Here is a 12,539-nt window from a genome sequence, read left to right on the forward strand (position 1 = left end):
CGCAGATAAGTTTTTGCGGTATAAGAGCGGAATGTTGGTTCAATCCTTGCCAAGGACTGCATCTGTGCGTCTCGGCGGGAACTTCGTTACTGTTACTTTCCGCTGATCTATACGGTTCTACACCAAATCCTTCTAAGCTTTCGAAAAGTACAGGAAAGGTGAGCGTCTGTCATCCAAAGCTGCGAACTTCGTGACTTTTTTCCCGTTGGATAACGCTTACTCTATTAAAAATTAGAGATGGCAGCGCCGAGGCCAGATATCCTCAAGAAGTACCTGGACCTCGAGCAACCCAGCGACCAAGTGTTCTGCACGTACGTTTTCGTCGATGGATCGCTGGAGACCCTCCGGTCCAAGATGCTGGTGCTGGGCTACGAACCATCGTCTCCTGCAGGTACTACTTTTGGTCGCTTAGTTTTATAACTTTATTACCATTATTGTCAATTTCGCTCCATATTATGAAACCCGTCGTTTGCTTTTGCTGATACTCGAAGAGGAGAGGCTGGAGCTTGTATTTCCTACGAACAAACGGTATCTAATATGATTCTATTCAACACCTCGGCTCTGTACGAGTTTGCTGTTGACATTATTTCGTTAAGTTTGTATGCTTACCTTTTACCCTCTTAATCTCTGGGTCCAGCTTATGCAATGTTTCAGGTATGCTTAATTCGACCATTTTGTTTTAGAAATTGGTCTTGGGAACTATCAACACGTTGTTTAGCTGTATCGCGCGGCAAGCAACTGAATCAGTGGTAGATTAATTTAAAAAAATAGATTTGCAAGAAGACTCATCACGAAAAATTACACTTCTTGCCACAAGACAGGAAACAGAGTACGCACAATGTTTTAGCAGATAGTCTCGTTTCATCATTTTCTTCTAAAAAAGAAAAATGTTTACAAATCTACTTAAACCGGAAAGCTGCGTGGTTTTGGCCTCTTTTTTTTTTTTCGGCGCAAAATGAAACATCAGTCACGTTGAACAGGATAGTAGGCATTTTAAATGCTCCCCTAAGCGGTGCTGATTTCGTCCCCTTTTTATCGCTTCGAATTTTATTTATGTTTATGCAATATGCTGAAAAGTGAGCGCACAGGAAAACTGGAAGAGACGCTTAAGCTCCGCCTTAAAGATATGACGCGATAGCATTAATAGTTTAATGCCCATATATATGAAATTGGTCATTCTCTACTTCAAAAGTCATAGATCGCTGGGAGTCCTCATACCACTCCTGGTGCAGCGGTTAAGCGATGCACCACTGCCCTGCGATGGAAGGTGCTTCCACCGGTGGGGCTTGTGAGAGCTAGGTTGCTCTTCCGGAGCAACCTCCCGCGACCAGTCATTAATAGTACTTCCACCTGCGACAGAGGCTAGTTTGCTCACAACTCGATGGGCAGGTTGTGATGACGTCACAAGGTAACTTGACCTAGGTAGCCCATCTGCCCCCAGATTGCTCCTCTGGGAAAGTTTCGCCATTTTTTCACTCCCGGCAAATGACCGTCGACGTTAAAATTCACAGTGGTCTACATTTTGAAAGTCTACAAGCAATCCGTCCCAGCTGAGCAGTTACTATGACTCTCTGATATTGAGCACGTGGTCTCCGGCTCCATGTTAGCCGCAGCGGCCACATTTCTGCTGTGATTAAGTGCGGAAGGTTTCGAGTTCTGAGATTAGACGCACGTTAAATAATCTCATATCGTCAGCACCGATTCAGAGCGGACCACGACGACAAAATTGTCTTTGAACCGATATTTGTTTGTGCGTAAAACTGTATTACTTTAATTTAACTTTTACTAGTTTAAGCTCGACGGAAATTCAACGAATTATGAACCTGGTAAATGTTTTTTTTTGTTTCTTTAAACTATCCTGCATCTCTTGTATTTCACGTGGCGGTTAGGAACGTGCAACCAGTAGATCTGCAGACTTACACCTCTGATTGCTAGTCGCGCAGTGTTGTCGACTTCAGTAGCTTATACGCAGGTCAGCGCGCGTGCAAAATATACTCACGTACTCAAGTACTCAGAAACACACCGACGGAACTCGCATTGACGTCCAGCTCCCACGCACGCACGCACAAACAAACAAACAAACAAACAAACAAACAAACAAACAAACAAACAAACAAACACATTGATCGATAGAATTTGGTCGGCGTGAGCAAAAGTTGCCAGTTGCCTTTCACTTTGAGTCTATTGATAAACTTTATTTACCACTACTGGAACATTACGATCATTGCTCCACAAGTCGCACCCTAATCATGTTGTCCTTCAGATTACACAGACTACCAGTTTACTTTTGTGGTCGGAAATATAAGCTAGCCATCATGCAACCTTAATCCACCGGCTGTTCCAGTTATTGTTACATACCTCCAGCTGCTTAAACGTTGTTCTATGGCGGCAGGTGCCTTGTCAAGAATTCTTGCGTTTTAGATTTTGCCTTAGTGTAATATTATATGCATCGAAGCGCATACATTGTAAAAACTACTTAGTTGACCGGAAATTGCTTACAACAGTTACGTTATGTTTTTTTCGAGAAAGTCGAATTACCATTCATTTCTGTTTCATTTCATTTTTTTTTTCATGTCAGAGTGCCCGAAAGCTACGTTCTGCGGTCTAGGGACTGATCAGTGGCCGGACGCAGGAGATGAATCGGAACTCTCTCTGGTCCCAGTAGCTATATTTCGGGATCCCTTCCTCAAGGGACGCAACAAGTTAGCTCTGTGCGAACTTCTCAACGCGGACCACAAACCAAACGGTAAAAAAAATATTTCTTAACCTCCTGGGTAACTGAACTGGTGAACAAATTTCGGCGAGTGGGTGTTGAAGATTAATAGTAGCAACCTACAGTGCAGAAAGCAAGTTGCAGTGCATTGTCTGCTCCACTGTCCGAAGTGTGCCGCACGTATGCCCTAAAAAGCGCAACGCATGTGGCTTCTTCAATGGACGCGTCAAAGCGTGCCTCGATGAACTAGTTTTCGATATAGTTAAGTTGTGCTGATAATAAGTGCAGCGCGCTCCTTCCTGCCTCCTCTCCGTCCCCCATCAACCCTTCACGTCATTCATGCTATTTGAGTACGCCTATTGCCAAGAAAACCTGGGCCATAGTACCGTGCCCTGCCATGGGAGGAAACCACAAACAAAAAATTGACCATGCGACGCCACATGAACACAGCCCCGATGTGAACCTGCGTTTTACGTACGTATAGCGATCAGTCACTAGCTGTCTTCACAGATGGAACTAGGCGGCCGTCAACGTGAAAGGGACGCAAATATAAAAAGAAAGCTTCGCCATAACACGATGCTGTCAAAGTGAGTGCTGTGATTGTGTCTCGCTTCGTCCTTGTCCCCATATTGCGTCATGATTCTACGGCCAACTTCAAAATGACGCTAGAAAAGTGTCGTTGTGAGAGCGTTTGTCCCAACGTACAACAGAAAATCCAATTTTTGTGCGCCCTACTATTTATAAACCTAGCTTTTGTCCTAGTGACCGGGCTAGTTCTGTTAAAATCACCGGAGACGAAGTTGCACTGAAAACAAGCAAGAAAAGAAAAAAAATGTCGTAACAAGCCGTTAGGGCGCTCAACGGTACGTGATATTCAGTTTCACTTTGAGATGTGCGCCATCTGCGAGGGTGTGTGCTCGAACCTCGGCCGAGTGGACTAGCTTAAATTTTCATTCAGGCCTCACCCTGTTTTTGGTATAAAAATAAGTAAATGAAGAGAACTACTAAAATTGTCCAGCTTTTTAAAGACTCAAGTACATGTAATTAGCAAGGAATAGGTATTGCAGCTGCAAATAAAGATTCATTTTGATTGAAAAGAGAGACCACGGATACACAGAGCTTTTAATTATAGTAGCGAATCCTTAGCATCAATTTTAGCGCTGCTATGCGGCTACGAATGAACGCTGCACCGATTTCTCAGAAATTTGTGTTGATTTTTTTTTTTCAGGCGCGTATATGCAAGAGGGGATGGTAATGAGTTGCTGATCTCTTTCTAACTGGAACCTACAACAGCTTGTAAGATAAAGAGAAAGGCGCCTAGAGAGTGATTAGTGGGGCAGGTTGGTACATGACGTAATATTAGCGGCGCAACAACTTTGTCCCATTTGGTGCGCTGCTAATTTTAACATAAAAATAAAACTAGTTGAAAAACGAATGCAGGACAGGAAATTCGGGGTAGGAACCATGTACCTTGTCCTAGTTAATCTACCCACTCTTCCTTCTCAGCTCTGTCTCTCTTGCTTTCTGTACTCCAACTTGGCAAGTTTATCTAAATACATGAAGTCATACTTCTTCAGAAACAAACACCCGCCACCCCTGCAAGGAAGCAATGGAAGCAGCGAAACACCAAGAGCCTTGGTTTGGCATCGAGCAGGAGTACGTGCTTCTGGGTCGAGATGGCGTTCCCATCGGTTGGTCTGGAAAGGATCACGTTCTGAAGCGCTGTCGTGAGTCCGCACTTCCGTTCTTTCACGCATGCACCACAATTAATCGAGGTGGTCAGTCGAACCAAAGGCAAAGCCACGATGAAACTCACAGCGATTGCGCTTGATTGAGTGCAAAAGTTAGACTCGAGTGAAATGAAAATAAGTCACAACTGCACAACACATAAGTAACTTGAAAACTGAGATCTTAAAGTACCCCTGCAACGGAAAACTCTCTGCAGCGGCTATACTGTTATGGCGTAAACGTGATACTGAAGAACCGCGTTCGCAAAGCAGCTCGTACGTCACCGTGACTGGCGTCTTATATGTAACGTATTATCCTGGTTACCGTGATATACCAATGCTCGAGGCACTCACAATACGGGTCCTAAATGCGGTGTCGCTGTCATTGTATTCGGCTAGAGAGGCCAATAACGGGACATCTTGTGTGCCCAGCCCTTCACTTTGAGCCTAAATGCTGCGTATCTCGTTAAGCATTTGGAGAGCTCTCTTTATTCATGTATTTTGACTCCTCAGAAACCTACTTCTATGCCGTTGGAGCCGAGAACATCGCTGGCCGACAGGTGGCTGACGCGCATGCCAAGGCATGCGCTTACGCTGGCGTCAAGTTCCATGGAACCAACGCTGAAGCCACCATCTCGCAGGTAGAGCACGGACCATTTTCAATTGACGAAACAATATATCTCGCGAATGAGGGCCTTTACTGACAGACATCTTCTCTAACATGTGAGCCACGACAGAACTTTAGGGAGACTGAGTTAGGAAGGACACTGCCATACGATATTGAACATTAGCCGCCCAAAATTAGTGCTCCGCCAAGTTCCTATATTGGGATCGCTTGTTGGAATTTAGTCTCAACAGGTGGCTCCAGCGCAGGCACTTGTCATGACGTAATAGGCGCACAACGAATAACGCAGTGGTGAAAATATTCATGATCCCAGACATACAGGGACGCAGTGAATGTCTGTTTTGTTCTATATATGTTTACTATTGGTCGCGTTCGTACTGCACCTTTTGCACCACAGTACTTCTCCTGTCATTGGTGTTACTCACCTTCTAGCAAGTGGCGGTAAATAAATTAACGTATCAAGAAGTAAAATGGTGTCTACCACAGCATAGCCAGCAAACGGCAACCCAGAAGGTGAATGTTAGGCGAAACAGCTCCACACTTAGCGCCAAATTGATGAATGGCAACAGCCCTTAGTATGCCATAATGCCTTGCTTTGGTGTGCAGCTCTAAACTAAAACTCTTTCCTGTCGTCTGTAAGGTGCTATGTAAATCTGTTTTTTTTACCGAGTATGACGCATTATATTCTTCGTTTTCTAAGCCTATCCTACGCACCTGCTCTTTCAGTGGGAGTACCAGATTGGGCCACTACCCGGTGTAGAAGCGGGCGACCACCTCTGGATCTCCCGCTACATCCTGCAACGGGTGGCCGAAGACTTCGACGTCGTGGTTAGCTTCGAACCATGCCCTTTCAGGAACAACCAAGTGCCTGGCTCCGCGGGCCACATCAACTTCAGCACCAAGGCCTCGCGCGGTGAAGGTGGCCTCGAGTAAGACTTGAGTTATGATATGCACCATGACAGGGAGGTAGTGGCCGTGGCAGGTAGTGATAGTAGAGATCGGGACCAGGGCAGTGAAATAGCTAGGAGAATAACAATTTGGTGCCTTGCATTAGGCAGGTACTCGCAGGTCACGAACAGCCGCTGCAGAGTACTTCTAAAGAGGAAACTGCATAGTAGCATATCTTGGTGTTACCGACTTATGGCACGGAAACTTGGAAGCTAAAAAAAGGCTTGCATTTAAGTTGTGCCCCACGCAGCGAGCTATGGAAAGCGAAATGATAGGCGTAACCTTCAGAGGCACGAAGAAAACAAAGTGGGTCAAGGAAAAAAACAGGGAGTTAATTAGCTGACATCATAGAAGAAGAAATAGACATTGGCACCGCATGTAATGCGAAAAGGAGATAACTGATCGTCCCTTTATGTAGCCGAATAGATACTAAGGGAAGGCAAACGAGCCAGGGCTACCGACTGTCAGGGGGGAGGATGATATTAAAGGTGTACAGAAACAGAAAATATTATACGTTTCACGGGCTTAAGAAGATGCCTTCTAGCAAGTTTCAGTCGCAGGCGTTGAGTAGAACATAATGCCGTCTGAGGAACCACTCGGCATTTCCACGCGCACCGCGTGGAGTCAAGGTGCATTTTCTCCGATTATTTTCCCGTCATCGAACACAGTCGTTGTTCAGAGGAACAAGCAATGCTTGCCGCCGACGTCATTAGGAATGTGGTAGTGCTGGATAAGCAGCCGACCGAGACCGATACTGAATGCACAAAATCATCTGTAATTAATTATTCAGGCTGCGCACGTTTCGGACTTATTTTCATGATTTAGAGGTTAGGAGGCCCCTTTCAAGGGAAAGAAAAAAAGGGACAATCAAAACCTTTTTGTTTCTACCCCTTTAAGAGATGTGCGACGATAAGGTGGCCGCGGATGGTGAAGGATATGGTAAATTGGAGGGATAGGGTAAATTGGAGAGATAGGGTAAATTGGAGAGGCCTTTCCAGTGCAGTGGCCGTAGTTAGGCTTATGATGCTGATTATACGTCAGGAAGAAATCAGTAAAGCGTCTAGAACTCTTCGCACGTATGCGGAATGAACGTTGTGCTGTGGGATGTTGTGTACAGCGTCTGAGAATGTGAAGCTGTTACACAGATCTGCTGTCATGTGTGCGCAAAGTCCGTTTTTATTGCCTAGTGTAGTGGTGCAGTCATGACAGCTGTCGTCACCTCGTCACCAGCCAGGAGCCGTACGCCCGCATATATCAAACGACACTCATAATAAATAGTTCTGTGCAACTTTACAAACTTTTCGTTCTCTCGCACAGTAACCCTCCGAATTACTGTGTTCTTGTCTTGGAGTAGAAAAGACATGAAGGCAGACCAGTTGAGTGCAGCTTGGTGTAAAGAGCTACGAGTTCCTAAAAAACGCGATAAACGCTTCAACCTCCTGTTGAGGGCTCCCTTAGATTTTTGCTTTCAGTTTTATTTGCACATACTGCATCACCGATGTGACTATAGCAGGAGGGAAGAATAGAACAAAATACAGGAGCATACAAAAATACGGAAAAGCAAATCAGGGACAATGATGATAACATGCACACAAAAAAAAATGGCGGTGGTGTAGCTCTGGTTAAACCTGGAGTGACGCGATAGCTACAGCTGGCCGAGTGGAACATGGTCACGTGACCAACCACGTGACGAGCCACGTGATCAGCCACGGCGCCGCGCCGCCGGCAGCTGCTCCGCACCAGGTGACCAACCACGCTGAAGGCTCGAAATGCTACCGTCATGTAGCTATCGCTACAAAATTAACTTCAAGGGAACGGTTGGCACTCGCTGGTGAATTCCAAGATGCAGTTGTATTGCGAAAAAAAAAAACTGTGTTTGAAAGTGTTTACACGCGCATAAATAGGTGTAATATTAAGCTATTGATCTCTTCTACTAGATGAAAATTAAGCATTGGCGATGTTTTCGCTACTGGAGAGGCAACAGGACTGATGCATAATGCCGTGAAAAAATTTCAGTGTTGTACCCGTATTCAGCGAGTAATGTTATGTTAAGTAAACATGACTGACGGCGGCCAGAACTGGTATTCACAACGGCGGCAGATAAATCAAATCGATTTTCCTTCGATGGTTTCAACTCTGGCTATTTCGCACTGCTTGTGAGGATTTCAGATTATACTAGCACGGCCAAGTACGAAACGGATAAGTGTTTTATATGACAGTGTCGAACGGAATTTAGTGTCGAACGGAGGATTAGCCAGCTTACGACGTAAATAGCTCCGTTTTTGTGGAGATTCATTCGTAATGGATTCAGTATGCTTCGATCAGGATAAGTTAGTAGTGAAAGTGAGACAGAGATATTTGTATTCAAAAACTAGTTGAAGGGAATTATTATTAAATTAGTAGCTGGAAAAAAGGACGAACAATTTTTCTTAGGGAAGGACATAACGACGGTCTAACGGAAATTAATCTTCATTTGCCATGCTTAACAACAACGGAAAAATCTGACGAATGAATCGTTAGGACGAATATGATCAAGGGGAGATGAAATTACGTCACGTAAGACGCAGTCGTCTGCATACGAAATTGGCAGTTGGACACTATAGAAATCTTAGCTGACTTGTTTTTTACACGGAGTTCCTCCCTTTTCTCAGTGAACATGCATAACGTGTACGCTATTATGGGAACACTTTAATCATCTAAGGCTACGAACACGACGCGAAAGATTAATACAATTCTGTTCTTCTAAGGAATGTTAGAATTGCTATTTTTGTTTTCATAGGAATAAAGTGTTCAATACACGAGGTGACAAAAGCTTCAAAATACGTAACAAAAGCATTTGCGGCATTCGTCATGCTTACTATTTCAAAAGTGTCAAAGCGATCAGACAATGCATCAATAACTGAGGGGTCGCCAGCATGATTGAAATCGCGAAATGTAGCAAGAACGTGTTCATGTTCCCCTACACAAGTGTCCCTTTTTCCTGTTTCCTTTTTTTGTATTTATACTTACGCCTCCATCGATTGATTCGCTAACTAATTCAGCGTGTGAGGGTCACTGAGCGAGAGGATTAAGTAATTACAAGTAAAGGTGTTTCCTTCATTATTTCAGGTGGATCATGGAAGCGCTGGAGAAACTAAAGCTCAAGAACGACCAGCACCTTGCCGCCTACGACCCCAGGAAAAGCGAGCCAAACCAACAGCGCCTGAAAGTGGAGGCGCTGGCGACCCCGACTCGCGAGTTTGTTTCTGGCTTCAACAAGATGGTGTGCGTGCGCGTACCCAGACGGACTGTGGAAAACGGCAGAGGGTTCTTCGAAGACCGCAGGCCAGGAGCCAATGTAGAGCCATACAGGGCCATGCAAGCCCTTGTCGAGACGCTGTGCTTGGCGAGCTGAGGATGCACAGTGGCTCCGCCGCTGTTCACATGCTCAGAAGGGTTCAAGTGCGTTGGATGTTGAAGAACCAGCGACATACAGACTAAGGAAAATACGAGGAGAAGCACTTGCCATTACTACCCCTTTTAGAAAAAATAAATGACAATGGAAAAGAAGTAAATTTCTGACTCCACAAGTATCACTTTACTGCTGTGTGCTGTATCTGCCATTAGCTCCTAAGCGCATGTCTTTTTCTTCCCTGCTTTTATGCGGGCGGTTTTTCTTGGACAATGAGGAGTCAGGGGAATGAAAGGGCAGCCTTATTTAATAAGCAGACTAGCATTTCTCGGTACTTTATTTCTGAAAATACACATTGCGGAAAAAAAGAGCAATTTGTGACCGCGCAAACAATGTGACTGCTCTTTGTTAATTGCAGAGTTAACTTCAAGGTGCACATTCTTTATTCTTCTTTAACCTGTTGTCCAGGCCCCTCTAGTGCAATGGGCCTCTTCAATTATCCGCCTCTGGCAGCCCGCGGGCTGCCAGAGGCGATTTTCTTGGGTTGCTCCGCACACTTCCGGTGGCTGCCCAGAACGCGTTCGTTTTTCTCTGGCTGGGCGGTTTCGGGCTGCCAGCGGGCAGCCAGACTCGCCAGGACAATTTTGTGCTGGCAGCGCTCGGGCTACTAGCAGACGACGGAGGGGTGGTATGCTAGCGGGAAGCGCGCGCGGCCATTTTATGTGGACTAGAAGGACCGCGGTTCTTCATGCGATGTTCTGCGTGGTGCAGGCGCTTGTTTGACTACGCATATCGTCTGTGCCGCCTGCAATGACACCTTTTGCGGTAGTTCTCGCTTTTTATCTATTTCTTTTTGCGTACGTGTGCGTGATCGCAGTTCGATCGTCTAACCACCTCGCAAGCACAAATTCTCGCTTCATATCGTGATCGCATTGTTGTTATTCACAAAATTTTTCGGCTGTTAATTTCGTGCGCCTGGCAGATGGGATTGGAGGCCTTTCACGAGAGCGGCCGCAGATTCCAGCTCGGAGTATGCGCTCAGACGCGCGCATATATGCATGTGCTGAACGTGCTTGGCGAGGTGTTAGTTGAGCGTGACACACGAGCGAATGGTTTTAATTGCGTTCTGCGATATGGAAAGGCGGATAAGGTTTGAGAAACGCTTGACTGATTGAAATATGCCCTTTATTAAAAGCCCTCACGAGCATACTGATCGAGGCATCTCTGCGGTCATGTATGTGGTCACACAGTTGTCACTTACGGTAGCCGATCGAAGAGAGTGCCGACTCTGCCGTGGCCAACTGTATGTCGTATAGCTTCATGCTCGAACTTTCTGCCACAAATGCCTAAAATATGTGAGCAGAACCGTACGCATGCATCTCCTCTCGTTTGAATCATTGAAAGATAGAATTTACCAGCGCGGTGCATCATGCATGCACACGCGGTAAATGAGGCGCTGACGCGCATTCAAGGCCGGATTGTAGTGCCTTTCATTCGAGCGCCAGTCCTCTGCGGTAAAGCTGTATAGATGCGATACGCAACTAAATTTGTACAGTTCACCCGCTTGTTCTAGATGGATGTTTAATCAGCTGATCGCATTTGTTGAGATTATGCGTGCATTCCTTGCCGGCAGCAAATTCGGGCGGCTGACAGACCACAGTTGAACGGAACGTATCCCGTTTATTTTCCGATTACAGCCCTCAGGAGTTCACGAACGTAGAAATCGCAACTACCACAGCAGAGTCAATCACCAGGGTGGATCGTCTGTGGTCATACCGCTCATAATAACAAACACGTGATAATGCGAGAGTACGGAGTGTCCTCTAGTGAGCAATGCACGGGCAGTTTTTTCCTCCGATGTGGTCTCGACAGAAAGACGTTAGATTGCGATTGATCATCGCATGTTTTTGACGATTTCTTGAAGATTCCACAGCACACTGTGCACTCGCGTTGTCGTCGATCAGCTGTTTGTTCTGCAGTCTGCGGCAGCCCTCAATAACTTCAAGTCGTTGTTTTCGATCTCAAGTAGCCTATTTTTGCAGTACCCGTGCGCAGATAGGAGACGCAGCAGAACGCGAAGCTACGTAGAGCATATGCCCTCCGTGATCCGTGACTGGCTTGCCGCCGTGATTGCCGGTTGCTTGGTTCCGGTGGCCTCCAGCCCATGTGACCATGAAGCGTTTTCCCGTCAGGGGCGAGCTTTCTAGCAGCCAGCAGGCTCCCGGAGAGCGGTAAATCGAAGAGGCCCAATGAAGGGAGATGGCGTAAAGGAGCAGGTTAAAATGTGGACCAAAACTTTCGATACTATTTTCTGTAATGTGACTATTATAAATAGAGGAATTTGCTGTTGAAGAAGGCTCAGCTCACTGTTGTATGCTAACTATACTATCGGCTACTATAGATGCGTATTCCTTCTTCAATAAATATCCGCCAGGTATGCCAGATACGTATTTGATGCCGCGTACATGCGGACACCCGCCACCTGTCCCAGGTGTGCCCTGCACTGCTACCCTCTAGGATCCGACACTTTTTGCTTGTCGGCAGTAGAACCATGCGCTCGATATATGCTTGACTTCACACATTCGGCAAACCTGCCTCCCTTATATAAATTTTTCCCTTCACAGTAAAGCATTGGGCAGTACTCCACGCAGTAAACGAAAACGCGCCACTTTCCAAGGCAACTGAATTATACAGCGAGTTAAAAATTATCTTCCATCGAAATGACCACTCCATTAGCTTACTTACGCAAAACTCCACAATGCCCCACCAAGGAAAGTTTGTATGACCCATTTTTAAAGACGTGAGAATTTATTAATAGAGCACCCCGAATGCTCGGTGCTTGGTCAATGCAGACGCGATGAGTCAGCTGCGGGTGATCGCAAGTGCAGCGGAATGTACTGCGTGCATGAACTTCGCTCATACGCACGTTGCTTTCCTATACTTTCTGGCAGGCTTCGGCGCCGAAAGGCAGTACTAGAGAGAAATGAAACACGTACAGCTGCGTTGAACATTCAAAGGCGGCCAAAACATAAAGCGGCTGCTGCGTGTGAAGAGGCGCCTCGTCACACGAAAACAAAGCACTCCTTGCTCAGCCGTCACGGGCGTGCTGTATATAGAATGGCAAACAATAAGAGT

The 12,539-nt window shown here is 45.9% G+C and overlaps 1 protein-coding gene across 3 annotated transcripts in view; it reads left to right on the forward strand.

Moving 5' to 3' along the window:
• LOC144128829 (glutamine synthetase, mitochondrial-like) overlaps window positions 1-12,539 on the forward strand; it is a 53,603-nt gene that overhangs the window by 18,640 nt on the left and 22,424 nt on the right. The window contains exons 1-7 of one of the 3 annotated variants that reach the window (XM_077662582.1): window positions 41-158; window positions 238-391; window positions 2,579-2,746; window positions 4,291-4,440; window positions 4,954-5,081; window positions 5,792-5,994; window positions 9,122-9,567. The exons of 1 other annotated variant lie outside the window; for it this stretch is intronic. In XM_077662582.1, the coding sequence (XP_077518708.1) occupies window positions 238-391; window positions 2,579-2,746; window positions 4,291-4,440; window positions 4,954-5,081; window positions 5,792-5,994; window positions 9,122-9,407 (1,089 nt within the window). In that variant the 5' untranslated portion in view covers window positions 41-158 and the 3' untranslated portion in view covers window positions 9,408-9,567. Of the gene's footprint in view, window positions 1-40; window positions 159-235; window positions 392-2,578; window positions 2,747-4,290; window positions 4,441-4,953; window positions 5,082-5,791; window positions 5,995-9,121; window positions 9,568-12,539 lie in introns of those variants that run through there. One more of the 3 variants, XM_077662580.1, reaches the window with a different exon arrangement.

The sequence above is a fragment of the Amblyomma americanum genome, chromosome 4 (assembly GCF_052857255.1).
Source record: "Amblyomma americanum isolate KBUSLIRL-KWMA chromosome 4, ASM5285725v1, whole genome shotgun sequence".
In the NCBI taxonomy this organism is placed as follows: Eukaryota; Metazoa; Arthropoda; class Arachnida; order Ixodida; family Ixodidae; genus Amblyomma; species Amblyomma americanum.